The sequence below is a fragment of the Phallusia mammillata genome, chromosome 3, assembly GCF_965637545.1.
Source record: "Phallusia mammillata chromosome 3, kaPhaMamm4.hap1.1, whole genome shotgun sequence".
Lineage (NCBI taxonomy): Eukaryota > Metazoa > Chordata > Ascidiacea > Phlebobranchia > Ascidiidae > Phallusia > Phallusia mammillata.
This window is the reverse complement of record NC_137254.1, coordinates 4059180-4080239: the sequence shown is the minus strand read 5'-3', so window position 1 is coordinate 4080239 and position 21060 is coordinate 4059180. Positions and strand designations below refer to the sequence as shown.

Below are 21060 nucleotides of genomic sequence, written 5' to 3'. Positions count from 1 at the left end.
AAGCACAGATTAAAGATGGCAGTTTATCAGTGCTGCCATGTATTACTTTTGCTTTGTTGATTGTTTGAAAAAATGTTTTTCAGAATCGGACTTCTCCACCACATCTGCAACCAACAATACCATCACATTTGCAACCACATCTACAACCGTCACCACCATCACATTTACAACCATCTGGTTCGGAATTGTACATTGCTAGGCTGTGCAGACAAACAAGGAAAGTATTTACTCTTAGTGCGACGAGACGATCTACAACGTTATCCAGGGTAGTAAAAAGTCTGAGAACACGAAGTCAAATCATCAGCTCGGTTCGGAAACGTGCAGCATTCGTGAGTTGCTTTATCGGTATGTAAATATTTCGATCGGTGAACATCCGATACGTGCCCTGGTGGATATGGGTGCGTCGGTAACTGCAATTCACAAGCGCGTGTGGGACACGCTGTCCTCAGGCAAAGCTTGTCTGTCGCCTGTCACGAAAACTGTTAGATTTCCTGATGACGATGGTGGTGAATTACATATGAATGGACAATGTAACTTGACGATTGAAGCCGGCAAAGTTATAGACAAGTTTTTGGTATACGTGACCCATTACATTGAAGAAGATTGCATACTCGGTTTAGATTTTCTACAGCCCAACCACTTTAACTGTAATGTTTACACCTTCGGGACATTTGTCAATCGAAAAACTCGTGTTTTCCCAAAGGGTGGCTCCCTAACGTGAAGGCGGTGCAACCGTGATCCGGCAGCCTTGTTTCGCCGGTGTTTGGATATGTGCTCTTTTCTTGTGTGAACTTCGGTTAAGTGTGACTTGAGCCCAATTTTGTTGCAAGTTCACCTGTGTATTTTAGCTCGACCTGGATGACAAGTTCTAAAGACAGATTCGCTTACTCGCCTCTGTGTTTGCGAAAACAATAAAGGTAGCGTGCAGTCCATTTACTGGTTTCACCGGCTAGCTAGTCGTTAGAGCAGCGTCCTGAACCTTAGGCGCAGAAACAATAGCGCTACAAGACTTCACGCAACGGTACGACAGACTCTGCAAATATTTTTTTCCAATAGGCTAATATTGTCTTAAGCTCTTATCATGAATCATGTCAACACTAAACTTGATTGACTGGCGTTTAAAGGGCAAGTAAGTTAGCAAACATTAGAACAGCTCAGTCACTCTGTTGTTGAACTACTAAGTGCAAGTCTTAATAACTAGTGATGTGCCGAATCGGCGAAATTTCGATCCGTCCGAAACCGAATATTCAGCGGTTTTCAAAAACAATTTAATAGATTAAGTCAGTTAGGTAACGTCATTTGGTAGCTCAAATGTATAAAGCATTAATTGAGTCGCAAAAATGGTTATTTTGCTTTTAGTCGTCGGTTAACAGTATTTGTCTTGTCTTGTTTTAAAATTACTATGGATGGGTATGTTTCGAAACCATCGGCGAAACAGAAAGACTCAGAGTATAGAGTGGAGATGCCTGAAACAGGTAAGGTTTGATTTTATTGTCAACGCAATGTAAGTCAGGTGTACCGGCAAAATTTATTTCAATGTCTGTGCAGACTGTATCTGCACCAATCACCGCACTAAGGTTTCCCACTTCGTCTCGTACGCAACACTAATTTCTCCCTTGCGAACAGAAAAGTGTTACAGTAAAATAGTCACATGCACAAACAGTAAATGTGATTAACTTAACAAAAAAAACATGTCCAAACATGTGATTTTAGGAAGTCATTATCTCGTCATTCATCTAAAAGTTATCAAGACTTTAAATACGTACGTTTGCACACACCCATAATTACGTACCAATTTGTTAGGAATCCAGATTAAATTCCATGAAATTTGACAACACTATGACTGTTTTGTCACTGTTAAAAATAAGTTTAGCATTAATGTAAAATAAGGTGTAAATCAAATAAATTTTTTTTATCTCCCACACTTATTTTGAGAAACATTAAAAACAAAGCTTTATAGAGGTCTTTTGGCCAAATGCGACTGGTTCTGAATGCGACTGGTACAGTGCACGACAAATCACGCGGTATCACAAGGCCTCCATATTGATTTCAATGCGGCGTCTGTTGAGGCCCGGGAGCCTGACTGGAGGAAAAGACTATTTCTTGAGTCATGGAACATTCACCAGCGGGGCAACATAATAAACATCGAAACAGATGTGATGCTTTCATGGTGCTACAGGCACCTGCTCAAAGATTAGAGGCCCAATCATTCGTTATCGCGCATTGTTTTCGTTGCGTTGTGACGTGCTTGTGTTCCATTCTTTTAGAACGTCAAAACGTGGGAATGAAAATACATTTGCCAAAAGAGCTCTATAAACTTAATACTAAGCCTAGCATCAATAGCTGATTTATTTGAAACAAAGCGTTCATTCAATTTTGCTTTTATACAACTTCAGCGGAAGAGTACATGACATCTACAACATTCCAGCAGGGAACAAAGAAACAAGCAATCCAGACCAAGATGAGTTCAATGCCCCAACTTTCAAGTCCTGTAAGTAATTCGAATAAATATTTGAAATTTTGTTATCGAATTTCCAGCCTTTAAGCGGCAACTAAAATAACAGCTAACCCAACAAACTGCAATTACACTGTGCAATACTGGGAAAATACCACCAAACGGCCAATCAAATTTGCTTTGATCATAAGTTAGATGTTTATTTTTGCCAAGTCATGTTCTATCGAAAGTAAAACACACAACGTACATTATATTTTATTTTTGAGCAGTACTAAAACGGACAGAAAAGTAGACAGTAATATATATATTACACTCACCTCTCGTGGGACTGGGGTGAAGTTAAGTAACTTTTTGAGCATGCATAATAACCTAGACCAGGGCTACTGAAATGGCGGACCTTTCGGGCGTTGGGTGTAGACCCCGACGGTCTTTTGATTGTGGCCACATACGCTACATTGTTTGTCAATTTCTTGATCGTTGTTATCTAGCGACAGTTAACTCGGGTCCGCATAGCGATTCTCTGAGTACTGCGAGGAGCCCAAAGTATTTCAAAAATCTTTAAAGTTCAAATTGTGCAGTTTTGTGACGACAAAATGGTCCATTATTCCACTACACTAAAAACGAAACGGCGATTGTTTAAGCACAATTGTATCTATGACGTAATAAACTGAATTTTGAATTATTACCCTACGACGAAATCCTGCAAACCTAAATAAACTATATTTTGTGTATCGTTGTGCCAATACTCTCGCGAGGAGTAAATTAATGTTTAGTGCCCAATTCAAGCTTTTTTTTTCGCTGACAGAAACTTTCAATTGTGTTGATGTTGGACCACGATTTTTTCCATTACCTACAACCAAAATAGGCGAAGATATGTTGCATTTGCATTACTGACTATAGTGTCCGGACCTTGGTATTTTTACCTTTTTTATTTGGATCTTTCGTAAATCTAATTAAGTACCCCTGACCTAGACAATCTCATAGCCCAATTAACTTCCCTAACATCTTGATTTATTTCTTTTTCCAGGAAACTCCTGTGCACCAAAACTGCGACGTAAGTCAACATTACAGTTTGGTGGTTAAAAATTGCAACTGACGGTAGAGGCCTCCATATTCAACCGAAATATACGACCAGATGAAAAGCAATTTTGTTAGTGGTCACAGCCAAACGATTTCAAACAAAAACAAACCACACAATATAAAACAAAATTTTTAACACTATCGACAATATACAAGAAACACGGTGGTTTATATTTTGTGGTTTATAAAATATATGGTCGTTTATATCTCCCTGGTAATGTTTTCTGGGTATCTGGTCATTAGTTTTATATATTCGAGCGTTACAACACACAACGGACAGAACGTTGTAATAAATGCCCCAACTCATATACATCACAATGTAGAAAATTCAGTGTGAAAAAATACTAAATCTGTCGCTGTGTTTTATTTCTTTTATAAAAACAAATGCATTTCGTTTTATAAGCATCATCAGTGTCTGAAAACAAAGCAAAAAGCGAGATAAAACCAATAAATTAAAGCAAAGGTACAAAATACACATACGCGCAGACCAACCGCAAGAAACCCCTACTCTGCCTTACATGAATGCAAATGCAGACCGGATTTATTTCAATAAAAAGAAAAGACTTACTACATCAAAATGTAACTTAGTGAGTAAAAGAAGTTGTATGTTGTGAGTAAAATTGCAACAGTATTGAGGATATTTTAAAGTCTAGTAACGATATCGCATTCCTTTAATCCGCATTTCTTTCAGCATCCTAAATCATTAACCATGTCTAACAATTGTTGACAATGATGAGTTTGTCAGTATCAATTTATATGCATGAACGTTCTTTAATGCATTGCGGAAATTTATCAAAAATACACAAAACAAGATTGTTTTTGTCATATTCGTTTTAGTGAAAGACGTTCTTTCCGCAACTATTACTTTATAATAAGTTGACATGAAACCTTATCTTTTTAATTGTGTGTCGTTCAAAAAATACAATCACCCATTAAATTTAATTCAAGCGGGTGCCATGCGACCTTCTGTAGTGCTAAACTAAAACTTACATACCAATGAGGCGTTGTACATAGATACCAGTTTTATAATTACCAAACTTTGAAGCCCTCGAAGTACAAAACTTTTTAATAAAGCCCTAACACCGCGTTTTGTTCCATTCAGGAGGATTTTGCTAACGAAATACAAGACCAAGGGGTAAGAAAAATATTACGTTCCCAGATAAAAAAAAAAGCAAAAATGTGGAGAGAAAATTTGGGACAACAAAAATTCTTTCTCTGCTTTCTATTGTGCATAATGTATCAATAATTATGCTTAACAATTGTTGACACTCATAAAACTGTCAATATAGTTCTTCGACGATTGATGCCCATAAAAAAATTGCATAAAAAGGACGGACATCACAAACATATTTAGTACGAGAATCACCAAACACTCCTAACAAGGCATTATGAAACTTTTAAACACATTCAGTCGAAGAAAAAAAACAAAATTCCTGGGTTTATTGCTTATTCTTATTCAATGGGTTTATTGCTTATTCCATGCTTACATTAATATTGTAAAAAATGTCGATCGTATTTATATTTTTCATGTCGAAGTACGTTACTTATGTTTTATGAAAAAGTTGCCATTGGTATTTAACAATTATCACGACAACCATGTTTTTGACCTAGGAGCAGTTGATGTTTATTTGTTATTACATCCTTAGTTAAATGTTTACTGATCCACTTAAATCGTTAATTTGTCAAGGCTGCTTTTATTACCGTATTATGTTATTGATTTTTAGACGGCTTATTATTGGGCACCACCACTCGGAAAGCACCAAAAGGTAAAAGCAAACAATGTTAAAAAACAGGTTCTGGTAAAACAATGCACCGCATTTATGCTATTTTGTCTGAAATGAGAGATGTTTACCGCTTCAATAGAAATCGAATACTCATCTAGATGTTCGTTACTGAATACAGGTAAAGGCTAGGAAACTTGAATCTTTAAACAAATTGTCTGTGTATTTACATTAAGGTAAGTCAATAATATATTTTCTGATTAGGATTTGAATAGGTTTCAGCATCAAGAAAATAGACACATTCTACCACCCCCAAATCAAGGTGAGAGAAACTTCGTTTTTGATTATCTGTGACCGTAATTCAACCTAAAATTACCAAATGAAGTGTGATTTTTCAGTCTTATTTGCATTTGCCAATTTCGACCCTAATGGACCCCCAGCAGAAGAAGCAGCACAAATAGATCGCGGTTCCGATCGAAACCCGGACAACCAATTGCAACCAGAACAAAACCAGCCTCATACCAACTAACAATTATAATTTTTTTCTCCCCAGTTACAACGTTAAAGTTATTAATATGCACGAAAAATCGAACTACTGTTTAACATAGCAAATTCAACCACGATTTTTCTGTAACAGGAAACTGACAAAAACATAAGTAATATTTTGGCCGCGTAACCACTGTCAGTAGTCAGCAAAGTTTGTGGGTTCTGCGCGTTTGTTGCTTGAATGTTCAAGTTCTTGTAACACTTGATGTTGTGCAGTTTCAGGCATTAAAACTCAACATAAGATACGGCACTTCATTTTGTATTACATACCAAAATACATATTACATACTGGAATCTTTGATAACTTATGTTTTTTTCTGTGTCCTTGCTGTTTTACAAAAGTGTTTATCTATGACAAATTTGATAACGTGACAATAATGGAAATAAATAAAGCACTAAAACGCTAAATTGCGGTAACCGCTAAATCAGTGATTTCGACGGTGTTCGACATAAATCGCTAGTCAAAGCATGGAAGCCTAAAACATTAGTAACCTATATTCAAAACAGCAAATTTCTCGCGGAACACCTGACGATCTTTCACGGAACACTAGTGTTCCGCGGAACACCGGTTGAAAATCACTGCATTAAACGATGTGCTTTTTTAAAACATATTATTAAGTAATACATTCGACGAAAAAAGTATGTATCAATGATTTGAGTTTTCCATTTAGTTAAAAAATTAAAGATACTGGAAACTTTACTCGCAAAGCTATGTTTCTTCTGTGTCCTTGCTGTTTTATAAAACTGTTTTACCATGACAATTTAATAACGTGACAGTGTAAATAAATCTGACTTGACTCCGACACATTTTATTGTCCACAAATATCGCCATAAGGCGTTATCCTGTATCAAGTAAGCTATACGCATTCCTTGTGTTTAATCAGCAAGTAGAGCCGATGACTTAACAAACATAAAAAGCGCTCATATTTAACTTCGCACAGAAACTGTGAGCCGTTGTACACGAAGTCAGAAGCAGAATTTTGTAAAGATATCAGCGTACATAAGGTTATATTAACAGAAAAATTTAAAAAGCGCAAATGTGTTTAAATGTGTCAATTCTTGTTGCATAAATCTTACGAGATATTTGGTTCTCATTGACAACAAATGGTTTTAGCAAAATGATCAATGATCAAAGAGTCTTATATTTATGTTTGTTTGTGTTCATATTAAAATCATTTTGAAATAATCAGTCATTTTTTAACGATAAATATTTGTTATAACACTTTTTTTTACCATAGTCTGCTTTAGAGTTTTGTGCAGCTGGTTTATCTCCAACAGTTGAAAGAAATATTGTTTTCGTCAGGATATTAATCTGTACAAAAGCATCATCGCAACATGGAACGTTATGGAGACATTCATTTTGGTGTCGGCAAACGTGGTTATGGCTACAAAGATGGTAAATTTGTGCTACTCTGCTGTGTGCTTGTAGCAATTTTTTTTAAATGATTGCAATATCTTTGGATCAATTTTTTGAAGACTTTGTCATGATTATGACAAGAAGTGGTAAACTATTTTACTTTAAAGGTCAAGTTTTTTGCCCAATAAACAAAATCTGACAAAACTACTGCGTCGGTGTAAAGTTATTTGGAGAAACAACTATTTGTCTGCTGGTGTGAGATGATGAAACTGGTACAGTCACTACTATTTTGGCATGTACAACTCCTTAGTTTATTAAATTTCGAAACCGTTTCCACTACTTATTTTTCCACTAACATGTGCAAACTGACACCCAATTTACTACAACATTTTACAACTACAGCAACTATCTTTTTCAGACCGGTTAGGCGATCACAACCGGGCTCCGATGCGAGAATCAAGGGTAAAAATAATGCTGTTAGGGTTTTAAGGCTTTGTGTATTAATACGTTTTTTTCACGTTAGTATGAGGGATTCACCAGCCAACGACGACCATCACCACCACCACCACCACCCCCACCACCACCACCACGGCCTTCAGGTTCGTGTGAAATGTTTCTGTTTAACTATTAAATGTTGATTAGTCAACGTGGTTTACATATTATGCTTGACATAAAATCGTTTTTTTTAAGCCAGATTGCGTTCAGAGTGTTTGACCCCGCTGCCCCGACGTATGTCGTACCACAGAGAGGCCAACGGTCTGGCCAACAGTCTGACCAACGGTCTGGCAAATGGTCTGGCCAACAGTCTCGCTAATACTCTGGCCAACAACGGAGACGTTCAAGAGTTCTTTAATTGCTGAATCCATTTTCAGTTTTTTTACACCTTAATGTTTAATCCAAAATAAAAAATAAATAATGTTTAAAAAATATTAACCGATCCGAAATTCACAAAAGATGTGTTTTCTTTGCAATTAAATGAAATTTATAAAAAATCTACTTTGCTGTTTGACGCATTTATTGCACTTGTGGCACGATAATGCCGTTAAAAAGTCAAATTTAGCATGTAAAATTTGGTAGAACCCACATGTTACACCAAGATTGAGCTCTAAAAGAATAAGCGGAGCAATAGAAAGTTTGTCAATTATACGGAACTTCTAAGCTTCATTGGTTTGTTATTCTGAGAATCTCGGGTTGTTTTTGACTTATACCAACTTTTTTCCAGAATAACCATAGTTTACCAACTCTCTGTCCTTTTCAGGGCATTACAGTTTCCGAACCGATTAAAGTTTGTCACAAACACATGTTTGTTTACGCAACAATGGTAATCTCACAATCCACGACCAAAAATTGTCACATAAAATGACATGGCAAAGAGGAAAGAACGCTTTGATACCTGATCTTAAAATTTGCTTTCGAAGCGTCAAATGAAATTTCCTCCAAAGAGTTAAAGAAATGTAAATAAGGTGATGTTTGCTTTGCATTTCGAATGTTGTCCGGGTTTCGACCCTCATCGCCATTTGTTTGCGCTGGTTCTTCTGCTGGGTGTCCAGTAGGGTCGAAAATGTCAAATGCAATTCGTGCTGAAAATTACCCTAATCCACAGGTGACGTTTATTACCCAAAAAAAATCCAGCGTGCGGTGGGATTCAAACCAACTCCGCGCAAGGTGCGTTTCGGAACTGCCGCGCTACACTACTGTCGAATTACAAGCATCACTGTCTGCCCAGTATAAGCCTGTTTAACATTCAGAATCTTTTACAAATACCCAGACTGTTTTCATTTAGATTTAATTTATTTGGATTGAATAATTTGGTATGGTTGCACATTGGTATGGTTTTGTAACAAATGAAAACCAAGAAACCAAGGTCAACTGATTATATATACGACACGTTGACAGTTTCACCATTAGAAGTAGGCTACATAAATATAGACGGTTTCGATTATAACAAAAAACATAAAATTTGACGAACGTTTGTAGTTGTGGACTGAACATTGCATGAAAACAAAAAATAGGTCAAACACCTAAACATAGATCACTACCACTCATTGAAAAAAATCACATCTTACGGGGCAATTTAGAACACTGTTTTTCATTAACATTTTAATGTGAATAAAACGTAAGCATTGTCGCACAGTCATTCACAAAAACTTTACGTTATTTTCTATTTTTAAGAACACTTCTACTTGATCCATTTACTCAATACTTGACCCATTTACTTGCTTACGCATCTCTATTTGTTGCATTTCATCACATTAAATTTTTTTGGTGATTTTGGTGAAACTGGTTTAGCACACAGCAACAAGAAAAACGTTTATAGTTCAAATGTTCGTAGCACCTCGTTGTGCAGCGCGCCAAAACTACACAAACTGAACCCAATTGAACACCAGCAACTGCAAAAATTTATATATTTATCACGTTGGAAGAAACGTCAACGGAATTTTTTCCTGCTTGATTTGCATTAGTTATTTAATCACATTAGTATATCTCATTTTTGCGCACGTTTTACTTTCTGACGTTTCCACGTGGCCGCCATATTTTTCTGTTGAGGCATCCGTTTTCCATATTGGTCGTTCAATACATGACAGTTGCGCCGATCTCACTGACCTTGATAAATACTGAAATTGGGTAAACAGAAATAACTGGGCACGCGATGTACACGTTTTTTTTTTCTTTTACAAAACAAAATATGGTTTAAAGTGCTATGATAAATACTGTTTTTTTTGTGTGAATTTATATAGCTTTTGTGATTCATGCATGCTGACGCAAACGGAAAATTCGCATAGTGGTACACATTAACTCAACAACCACACAATGTACAATTGACTAAAGAAATCTGTAAGACATCGCCTATAGTCGGTGGTTAAATAGTCGTGTATGTGTCATGAATCTTTGAAACGAACGGCTTCGTTATAAAGAAGAAAGGGAAACACCGCAAATAAATGTGAAGCTGGAATTCAAATACGTTTTCATTGACATAAATACAAAATTTGTAGACTGTTCACATGAATTAGTCATAAAAGTGTTTTTAATTTTCTTATGACAAGTATTAGTTGTTATAAAGCTGGTTTCGTTCTGGTTGCAACTGGTTGTTCTGGTTTCGACCTTCATCGCCATCTATTTGCGCTGGTTCTTCTGCAGGGGGTGCATTTGGGTCGAAATTGGCAAATGCAAATGGGACTAAAAATGATTTATCATCTTGTAATTTTTTGAAATTAGGTTTTATTACTTCAACGGAAAAAGTTTTTCCTACCTGGATTCTGAATGTTTATATTTTCTTGGTGGCGAATCTTTTTTAAATCCCAAACACAAAAATATGTTAATAATATACTTAGCGCATAAACGTAATGCACACATTAACGTTTATTACACCTTGTCCCTATTCAGTTACATTGTACGTGCATATTTATTCATCATCACTTTTTAGCGGAGATATCTAGGTCAATATTTGTAAATTGAGACAAAAACATTTTTTTTCGCTCACTATATTTTATTACTGTTTTGTTACCTGAGGGTACTTTGCAGGTGGTGTCATACACATATTTCCCTGAAAAACAAAGTAAGGTGTTACGAGTAGCAATATCAAGTTTAAGTCGTTCTCTTTTTGAGGATCGAAAACTTCTCTTAGATCGCAAACATGCTCTGGTAATGTCAAGTCTAACCACTATCAATTTTAAAATCTAAAAGCAAATAACTTTGCAAAGGACATTTTTTGATTTAGCGTCCTTGCTCATTAAAGCGAACGATTTTTTTCTCAGACATTAGGTAAACAAGGCATGGTACAACATAAACACGGGATAACAAACCTATTAAGCTTGGGTTTGGACTTTGGTGTTAAGTTATAACTTACAGATAACTTGATTTATGACGCATCGCAATTTCCGACAAATTCGTATGTTAAGAATTGTGAAATGTGTTTTGCTTTATTCAATGATTCTCTACAGAATACACTTAATATAGTATTAATAAAACGACTTCATGAATTTTATGATTGTTGATGTGATCTTCATTTAGGCTTTAAATCCAACACAACAGAAAATATATGTTTTCATGACGTTTTAGCCACATAATTTATTTTTTGCACCAAAGCATGTCAGCTAAACCTTTATGCCAAATTGGTTGGTTTAAAAGTTAAAACTGAGTTTTGTTTTGCATATATTTTCAGAACCAAACATGTCCTTCAGGTTTAGTTCTTGGTTTTTATTCATTGACTCTTAGATAAATATACCATGCAATGCAAGACTTTATTGGTTGTGTATTAGATAAAAGAATTGTAAACAACACACCATTTGAGATTAGGTTTTGCTATCTAAACAAGAAGAGTTGTGTAGAGGTTGCGAATGCGTCATTCGTTTGTATTTTTAAATATATATCTCGATGATAATGTCAGTTGTGTGCAAATGTATCTTGTAATTAATAAATTTGATTTAATGTCGGAAATGTATTTTAAAGCCATAATTGTCGATCTTGCGTTGTGGCTTAGGTCATGGTTTGCTTGTCTCATTTGAATCGCATGTCGCACTTGTGGCAATTTTCTTGAACAATTGGGCAATTGAAGAAAACTCTATAAGTTGTCAACGTAATGATAGGAGAAGGTAATATACCCGTTTAACTTGAATGGTGTACACAACAAAATAACACGCGTTCTAGTTCAGTGTGAGATAAATAAATTGATATTATGGAGATGTTATGAAAAGACGCGGAGTTCCGTATTTTGATGTATTTAGATAATCTTTGTTTAATTTTACACCATATTTGTTATCCATTTTACTCACGCTAAACTGATTTTTTTCCTGGATCCACCCTGTTTTTAAATATTTTTCATAAATTGTCGCACATGCTTTAAAGAACGTTCATTCGGATCAAACGATGCAGATTTATGTTACCGAATTATTTTGGTAACTTCGAAATTTAGAGAAAGTTGCTTGGGTGCGAGATCTTTAACGCTAAACCTTCCCAAATACCCCTATTGTATTCTAATACTCGAGGCTACCTCCCTAATTCGTAAAAAGGTCCAAGACCCTGCACTAACGGCTTATCGCAAAAACCAATTGTTACAACGGTGACTTCGCCACTGGCCAAAAATAATATATATTATAATTAATAAAACCTTTGAAAGGTACTGTACGATCGCGTTACGTTACAGCAATAATCACGTTGCGTTATAGCAAAACACAATAGCAGCACAACAGCACCAAAACAATCGCGCACACTTCACCGGGGCCAGGAGAGAACTGCCCCGACAAACACGAGGAAAAACGACGCCACATGCCTCTAGAAATCACAACGCGCCACGGGAAATCACTGAAGCGGGGATGCGTTCGAAATGTTACCGGTGTTACAAGTACAAAAAAAGATATTAAAGTGAAAATAGGTGAAAATGGAACACAAGAAAACAAAAGAAAACAAAAGTGGAAAAACAAGGTATGAAAAGAATAACGTGAAAATAAATGTGGCTTAACAAAACAAACAAACATTATGAAACAAAAGAACTAACATATTATTGGGTAAATAAAGTTGCAGTAAAAAGCAACTGCAATAATTAAATATTGAATAAGCGTATAACAAACTTAATAACAAAATGAAACACATATATATTCATAGATAAATAAAGTTACCGTGAAAAGTGCAATAATGAAATAATAAATAAGCATATACCAAACTAAGTGAACACCGGTTCACGTTACACTCCCCGCCTGCATTAGTCCTACTCCCGGAGGACGCCTTCTTTAACTTTGGTAGAATTCCGTCTGTTTACGCATTCTCTTTGGTCTAGTTTCCAACACGTCGCTCAAAATCATCACGTCCGCGGACAAACCAGACCCGGTGTCGCGTAAGGGTCGTTTGCAGCCGCGTTTTCCCGAATCGTCTTCGGTGCTCGGAACCATCACCTGGACAACAACAGTTGGTCACTGCTTGTTGGAACCACGTGCTGGTTCACGTGAAGCTACATCTTCTTCATGGCGCTTCCTAACAATTTCATCTACATCGTTGTTCTCATCAAAATTGGCTGATGTTTTCTTCAAGCGATTGAAGTGCACTACTTGGGTTTTGCCGGTTTGATCAACAATTTTGTAGTTGACAGGTCCTTGCTTCTCTACTATCTGAAAAGGACCCTTATAGGGCAGGTGAAACTTTCTACATTCGTCCGGTGCCACAACCGGGTTTTCCAACAAGACTGAATCGTAAACATTGAGGGTGTCACCGCTTTGCTTACTGTTATATTGCTTCTCTATTTGCTTGCGCTGACACTGGAGCGTCTCGCGTGCCACTTCCCTGGCAAGTGCCAGCTGATCTCGGAGTCTTTCCAGATGGACCAATGGCGACTGCTGGTCATGCGGCGAAGGCTCATGTGTCAGGTCAGCGGGTGGACGCAAAGGAGATCCCGTAAGCAAGTAGTGGGGAGCGAAGCCTGTGCTTTCGTGCCGACTGGAATTGTATGATGCTACCACCACTGACAAGGCCTCATCCCAGTGCTTTCCATCCTGTTGAACATAATTTCGTAGCATGTTTAAAATTGTTCGGTTATTCCTTTCTACTCCGCCATTTGCCGAAGGCCGGTACGGGGTAGTTCGGGTTTTCTTGCAACCCATCAGGCGGGTTAGTTCCTGAAACAGTGCGCTTTCGAAATTACCGCCCTGGTCAGAATGGACTACCTCGGGGACCCCGTGGACGGTAAACCAGCGATGAAACAGCAAATTGGCTGTTTCTGTCGCTGTTTGGTGACGCATGGGCTACTTTGTAAACAAATCGCACGCGACAAGGACATATTGGTAACCAGTCCTCGTCAACGGAAAAGGGACAATCACGTCTATCTCAATCCGTTCTAAAGGCCGAGTTTCTTGAGAAGGGACTAAAGGTGCGCGTAGTTTTGTACTTGGCTTCTTATTTAATGCACATTCGGCACAACGGCTACAAACCTGCTCGACATTGTCGCGCCATCTTGCCCAATAAAACCTTTCTGACACTTTACTAAGTGTTTTCGCTATGCCAAGATGGCCGCCTCCATGAGATTGAACGTGTAACGCAGCTAAAACAGTAGGGCGCATAGCAAAGGGAACCAACATACGCTCTGTTCTGCCGTCGAGTCTAACCGAGTCCTCATCTCGGAGGTACAATATGCCGTTCCGACTAAACACAGTTCCGAAAAGCGACCAATAATGTCGAATCGTTGGAGACATTCGTTTCACGGTTTTAAACTTGGGCCGGACACCCCGATGCAACCAACTAGCAACTACCCTCAGGTCACATCATCCCCTTGAGCTTCTCTAATTTCGTAATTTTATTAAGCTACAGACAAGAACAACGCGAAAATTCACATTACACACTTCCGACGCATCTCCCGCCTGCCGCACGGGATATGGACAGTCCGGGTCACTTTCGGGCTCAAGTCTAGTTAGAGCAGTGGTTCTTAACCTTTTTGGTGTGGTTTCCCACTAAAGTCAACCACCAACTTCGAATTTCCCCCTCTGTTTTTTTAAAACTGATGTTTTGTGCCCTACGTTAACAAACAAATTATTCTTTATTCGAAATAATTTCGTGAAGCGATTAGGTCTGAAACTCCAAAGGTATACTGCAATCTTGTTCAGTTTAAACAGTGCTTCTGTGAGAGATTAAAGTTTTTTGAATATATTAAAGAGTTTCCTCTGCTTGCAATAGTCATTTATTGCATCACAATCAACAAAGGAAAGGATTTCATTCGCGCACAATAGCAAAGTCATTGATACTTTTAGTCTTGTCTGTGATGTAACAAACGGACTTTGGATTTGTATGTGTCTTGTAAGCCTTGCTGAAGTTAATCTAACATGTTGTTGCGGAAAAATGTTATGATTAATTCAAAGTCGGGTTCGACCCTTGGGCCCGAGTTTGGTCACCTGACTTACATAATTTCCCTCTGAAAACATCAAATTTCCCACTAGTGGGAAATTTCCCACCGGTTAAGAACCACTGGTCTACCTATTCAAAATACTACTTTTATGCTCTACATTGTACACATGGAACAACAAACCCAACTTCAAATTACCCACTTGAAATCCTCAAATTCCCCACTAGTGGGTAATTACCCACCGGTTAAGAACCACTGAGTTAGAGCGTTTCCATAGCCATCGCAAAGAAGCGTGATATGTGCGCAGAATAAAACTGTTACCTAGTAAATAACAGCGGTATAGTTTCGTAGCAAAGATCACAGCCAACAATTCCTTGCGGGTGGTCGAATAATGCCGTTCAGCTTTACTCAGGCTCCTACTACCATACGCGATCACATGATCTTTGCCTTCGATCTCTTGGCTTAGAACGCAACCTATTGCATAATCAGAAGCATCAGTGTCTAATATAAAGGGTCGCCTGAAGTCTGAGTACTGTAGGATTGGTGCGTTGGTCATTTTATGTTTAAGCATAGAGAAAGCACGTTGGCAACTCTAGTCGCACTCAAAGTTTTTCCCTTTTTCCTTAAGCCGGTGTAGCGGGGATATGATCTGCGCATAATTTTCGACAAATTTGCGATAATAGGATGTTAATCCCACGAATTGTCGAACGTGCTTAACAGTGGTGGGAATAGGCTAATTTGCAACAGCGCGAACTTTTCGGGTTCGCACAGGATACCCGCCTTGGAAACAACATGTCCAAGAAAATTAACCTCGCTCTTGAAAGGGCAACACTTTGATGGCTTCAAAGTTAACCCTGCGGACTCCAATCGTCTTAAAACCAAATTTAGGCGGGTTAGATGTTCGTCAAATGTGCGCGCATATATTATTACGTCGTCCAGATACGCAAGAACACCGCTCCATTCAACCCCATTAAGAACGATGCGCATTACCCTTTGAAAGCTGGCAGCTGCATTGCATAAACCCATCGGCATTACATTAAACTCGAATAGACCCATGTGGCTAGCGAATGCCGTCTTTTTGCGAGATTTTAGATCCACAGAAATTTGCCAATAACCCGATTTAAGGTCGAGCGTGGAGAAGTAAACGGAACCAGCCATCTCGTCCAAACTGTCGTCTAAACGCGGGATGGATATCTGTTCTTTTTGGTAACGGCGTTAAGGTCACGATAATGGATACAAAATCTTAAGTCACTTGGCTTTTATCTTCACAAGAACAATTGAACTCGACCAGGGAGACGTTAACGGACGGACTAAACCTTGTTTGCGCATTTCATCGATGATCTCTTCAAATTTGTGCTTATGACGTTGCGGCATCCTCCAAGGAGCTTGGCGCACTGGTCGAGCATCTCCTGTGTCAATAAAATGCTGCGTAATGCTAGTTTTGCCAAGATCAGTTGCGGATGTAGAAAAGGCGCGCGTATGTGCCGACAGAACTTCAAGCACTTTGCGCCTTTGGTTCGCAGTCAATTCATTACTCATATTTACCCCGGAGACTATATTTCGCCGATGTTTATCAACCTGGCCGTCCTCTGCTTTGTGTGTGACGCTAGAAACTTGCTCAGGTTCGGAAGTCTGCAAACAGTCGTTACAACTGTATTTAGCAACATTGGCACTTAATAATACACGAGATGTGGGGTTGTAACATTTTATGTGGCCAAAAGCTGCCAATCGGTACAGACATGCGACTTTGAGCCCAGCAGGCAACTCGACGTCGTCGTCATTTAAATTGGCAAGTCGTATATGTACAGTTAGTCCGGCAGTAGTGGTTACAGCGGTGGCAGTAAGAACTCCAAATCGTGCAGTAACCTCTGGGTTCCGTTCAACCACAGCAGTAAATGAAGACAATGACTCACCGTTACGATCGGGGGGAAACTCTCCCATCACTTGCACCTCTGTTGATGCAAGGACTCTGGTCAATTCCGCTAGAAAGACTTCCTTTTCTTCAGGAATAAAGGACTGGTTCAGCAACGGCACTCTTGCATTCCCGGCGATCATTAGTGCGGTCTTGTAGCAAGAGAGCAGTTATACATTTTCAAGAAGTCTAAGCCTACGATGCACTCATGCGCGGAGTGGTTGCATACATAGAATCGATGGCTCACAGTTAGTCCAACAACTTTAATGTTTACATTAGCTATCCCAAGAGAATTTAACTGCGTGCCGTTTGCAGCGACCAGGCCAAAATTAGTTGGACACGACTCTAGGTTCATATTACCAACGTTTGAAAGTTTTCTCCACATGTGTTCGGATAACAAAGATACAGTTGCCCCCGTGTCTACTAAAGCACATACCAGCACGTTTTCGGTCACAATCTCAACACACCGCGGTAACACTCGCTTCCGGTGGACGGTCGGAGGGTCGGGGAGTCGTTTGGTAGTCAGCATCGATTTTGTGGGGGCCAGTCTAGAGGTTGTTCTGGGCACAGAAGAATAATTATGGTTTTGTTTATCAACGGGTTGCATAGGAACGCGTGAACAGCGCGTCGTTTTTTTACTACGGTGACACTGGTGTTGGAGATGAGCGGACTCTCCACAGTTGAAACACCTTCGCTGATAAAAGGGTCGGGAAGGGCGCACATCGAAACGATGTTGAGTCAAAGCCAGCGTCCGAACCTGTTGCTGCAGATTCTCGCACTGGGCTTGCAAACTCGCAACAGTGCTTGTTAAATGTTCTATGTTTTTGTGTAAACCCTGCTTCAGCTCATTCAGGGTAGTAATTACAGTATTGTCAAAACGTGTTTGTCATCTACGGATGTAGTGACTCTTGCGACAATTGCTGTGGGTTGTTCGTTTAAAACCAACTCGGCAGCGGCCCAAAAGTTACGCTTATGGTTTAATCTATTCGAAATGTTAGCGGCAAGGTTTTGATCTAACAGTCCAAACAGCAACACAGTGTACATTACTTCTATCTTGATGCTTTCTTCCTTTTCTTTGGGGTACGCTTTGTCTCCTAGCTCCTTGGTTGCATGCACAAATTCTCGAGACGTTTCGCGAGGCATCTCCCCACGTGTAATCAATCGATGGCGCAGTTTATGCAAGTAAGCGCCGCCGGTACTGTTCTTCAGAGCGCGCTCGACAATGACTGAGTAAGCCAGGTTGTATACGGAACGGTCCTTGTCTTGTGTTATCCAGCGGAGCTCGTCATCAAGAGTAGCCAAGAACATGTGCCTTTTTACTTCTTCAGTAGCCTTAATGCTGTCGGCGTACGATTCAAACACCCTAATAAAATCTTGCAAATCCATTCCCGGCTCATACCGAGGCGGAGGCAATAAAAAGTTAAAAGCCATTTAAAATAATAACAACAACAGCATGCTGTAAAAGCTCTTAAAAATAGTGTAAAAAGGGAGTTCTCTCTATAGAAAAGTCACCGTCTCGCGATAGCAGGGTCCTGGCGTGCTCGCCAACTGTTACAGAATTATTTTGGTAACCTCGAAATTTAAAGAAAGTTGCTTGGGTGCGAGATCTTTAACGCTAAACCTTCCCAAATACCCCGATTGTATTCTAATACTCGAGGCTACCTCCCTAATTCGTAAAACGGTCCAAGGCCTATCGCTAAAATCAATTGTTACAACGGTGACTTCGCCACTGGCCAAAAATAATATATATTATAATTAATAAAACTTTTGAAAGGTAGTGTACGATAGTGTATGCAATAATTAAATATTGAATAAGCGTATATCAAACTAAACAACAAAGTGAAACACATATATATTCATAGATAAATAAAGTTACCGTGAAAAGTGCAATAATGAAATAATAAATAAGCATATACCAAACTAATTGAACACAGTGAATAAAATAAACTAAGTGAACACTGGTTCACGTTACATTTATACTGTCAAATCATGACGTTCAACCATTGTTAAGCAAGATTAATGGGTCGGGATGCTACAAGAAATGCGGACTAATGTAAAGCAAAATATTTAAACTGCTGAATTTGAAATTGTTTCTCAATAGTGTTGCATTTTTTTTACCACGGAACGTAAATTTATACTTACCCTCATCCGACTCTGTCCCCTCTGAAAGAAATAAAACACGATGTTAGGGCATTTATTGCAACTTTTCTGTTCCTGTTTTCCTGTTTGCGGACTTCAGAAAAAATAAAAATTGTGATTAAATGCAAAAAAAATTAACCCGAAGATATCAACCCAAACAATAGTTTTTGTGTTTGCAACAAACTGTCAAAGACCTTTTTCACATTTAAGCAAACTTTCATGATCAAAATATGTTTTCTCCTGTATGGTTTCCTTTTGATCGAAACCGTTTGTCTGTGACTAACATATAATTCTGTTGTAATTGGTGCTACATTTTTTAAAATATATTTGTGGACGCCTCTACCGTCATACTTTTTAATTATGATTATAACTTTATGGTACGTGAATCTTATCTCATTATTTTGACATCGTGGATTTCCAGAAGCTTTCTGTTTTCAATTCTAATTTTTAACCTAATGTCATCGAAAGAAAGGAAACGTTCATAATCCAATTTTCCGTAGATGTTATAATTTGGGATGGTATTAATACCGGTAGTTTACATTTAATATACATCGATATGAAGGTCATAGCATCGGTTGTGCTTATAATGTTTTCCTGAACAATAGCATTAAAATAAGCCGACATAGATTGTTCTAGTAACAATGAAAGTAACTATAATATCCCTCTAAATTATGACATATTCCCTCAAAAATACGTAGTGTGTTATAGTTTTTGTGTATTCGCGATTGTTGGTTGGTTTTACCCAGGTATAAGTTCCTAGCTACGAGTCAGTGAAAATCTTAGTACAAAGTAACCTATTTTTCTTCTCTAGGCCTCTAACTTTTAATTGCATTTTACAACATTCGTGCAATATTTAATCAATGCAAAAATCATTCTAAAACGAAAAGACGACTTTCCAATATGAATGACGAATACGAATGTCCCTCATGTGTGGTAGTCAAACGTGGATCGTGGCAAAAGAAATTTGTAACAGCTTAAGAAGGTAGGTGGATTAATAAAAAATAAACCCATGGCTCACACTACAGCTCTTACTTATTATTCGTGTTGTTCCCTATCTGAATTTCACTTAACCATTCCGGTAATTTGTTACGAACATTTGCATAGCCACACAATTTGTTATTGTTGATGTTTCTTTTCATCCAATGGAGAACATAGCATGGTGGAAGTGATGAAATATTTACATAGGTACATATTACTACGATTTTGTCCATAATTGATTTTGTCCTTTATTTATTTATAAAACCCATTAAATATAAAACCAGTTACTACATCACCGGTAGATGTAAACCCAAATCATAACTTTTTGATATCGATTTTCAACGTAATATGCGATTAACCGGATTGATGATCTCTATATGAAAGTCAAACAGACCGAGGTTTTCGAATAAAAGACGACGATATGATAGTAAAATCCTCCGGAAGTAATGTACGCGAAAAAGACTTAGATACATGTTTGCATTCTACACCAAATAACGCATCTAACGTTGAAAATGAAACGTCTCGACGATAAAATATTTTTGAAAAGTTATTAGGAGATTAAATCGGCGTTCAGTTTACCGCTGTGCTATAACTGGGAATCGTTATCTCAAAGCCGTGCACATTGTTCCTTTATTGTTGGCTTATCTAATCGCCAATAGTGATATAACAAGCGTTTAAAAGAGTTCAACACGTTAAAATTACGAAACTGGTGTTCCGGCAAAGACGCTGATTGTAATTTCTTACTATGTGCGAACTGCACCGAATTCGAAGTATTAAACTGTATTGAAATTTGAAAAATGTTAAATGTAAAACAAATGGTTAAAAATGTTCGTCTGTTATTGTTCATGACCCGCAAAACACATAATGGTTGTAAAAAATGTTAGCTCGCAAGTAATCACACTATGTTGTTTAGATTCACGTAATTGGTGACGTGCCAATGATTGACATATTTTATGTCTTCTATTCGTGACCTTGCGCAACTTATTAGGTGGATCACCGATTAAGAAAGGCATTTATTCCTCTAGTATTTGTTGCTGGTTTAAATTTTTG

General features: G+C 38.1%; 1 protein-coding gene and 1 pseudogene across 2 annotated transcripts; one reads left to right on the top strand and one right to left on the bottom strand.

Moving 5' to 3' along the window:
- Positions 1 to 1161: 1161 nt before the first annotated feature.
- Positions 1162 to 6865, top strand: LOC145220162 (uncharacterized). Of its 2 annotated transcripts, XM_080087442.1 has the most exons (7): positions 1162 to 1475; positions 2397 to 2491; positions 3483 to 3509; positions 4638 to 4670; positions 5260 to 5301; positions 5521 to 5578; positions 5655 to 6865. In XM_080087442.1, the coding sequence occupies exons 1-7, from the start codon at positions 1403 to 1405 to the stop codon at positions 5783 to 5785; spliced, it is 459 nt and encodes a 152-aa protein (XP_079943568.1). In that variant the 5' UTR covers positions 1162 to 1402; the 3' UTR covers positions 5786 to 6865. The 2 variants fall into 2 exon arrangements, with proteins under 2 accessions (XP_079943568.1, XP_079943569.1); XM_080087443.1 differs by lacking the exon at positions 4638 to 4670.
- A 10170-nt stretch (positions 6866 to 17035) lies between these two features.
- Positions 17036 to 18328, bottom strand: LOC145219267 (uncharacterized; annotated as a pseudogene).
- Between the last annotated feature and the right edge of the window lie 2732 nt (positions 18329 to 21060).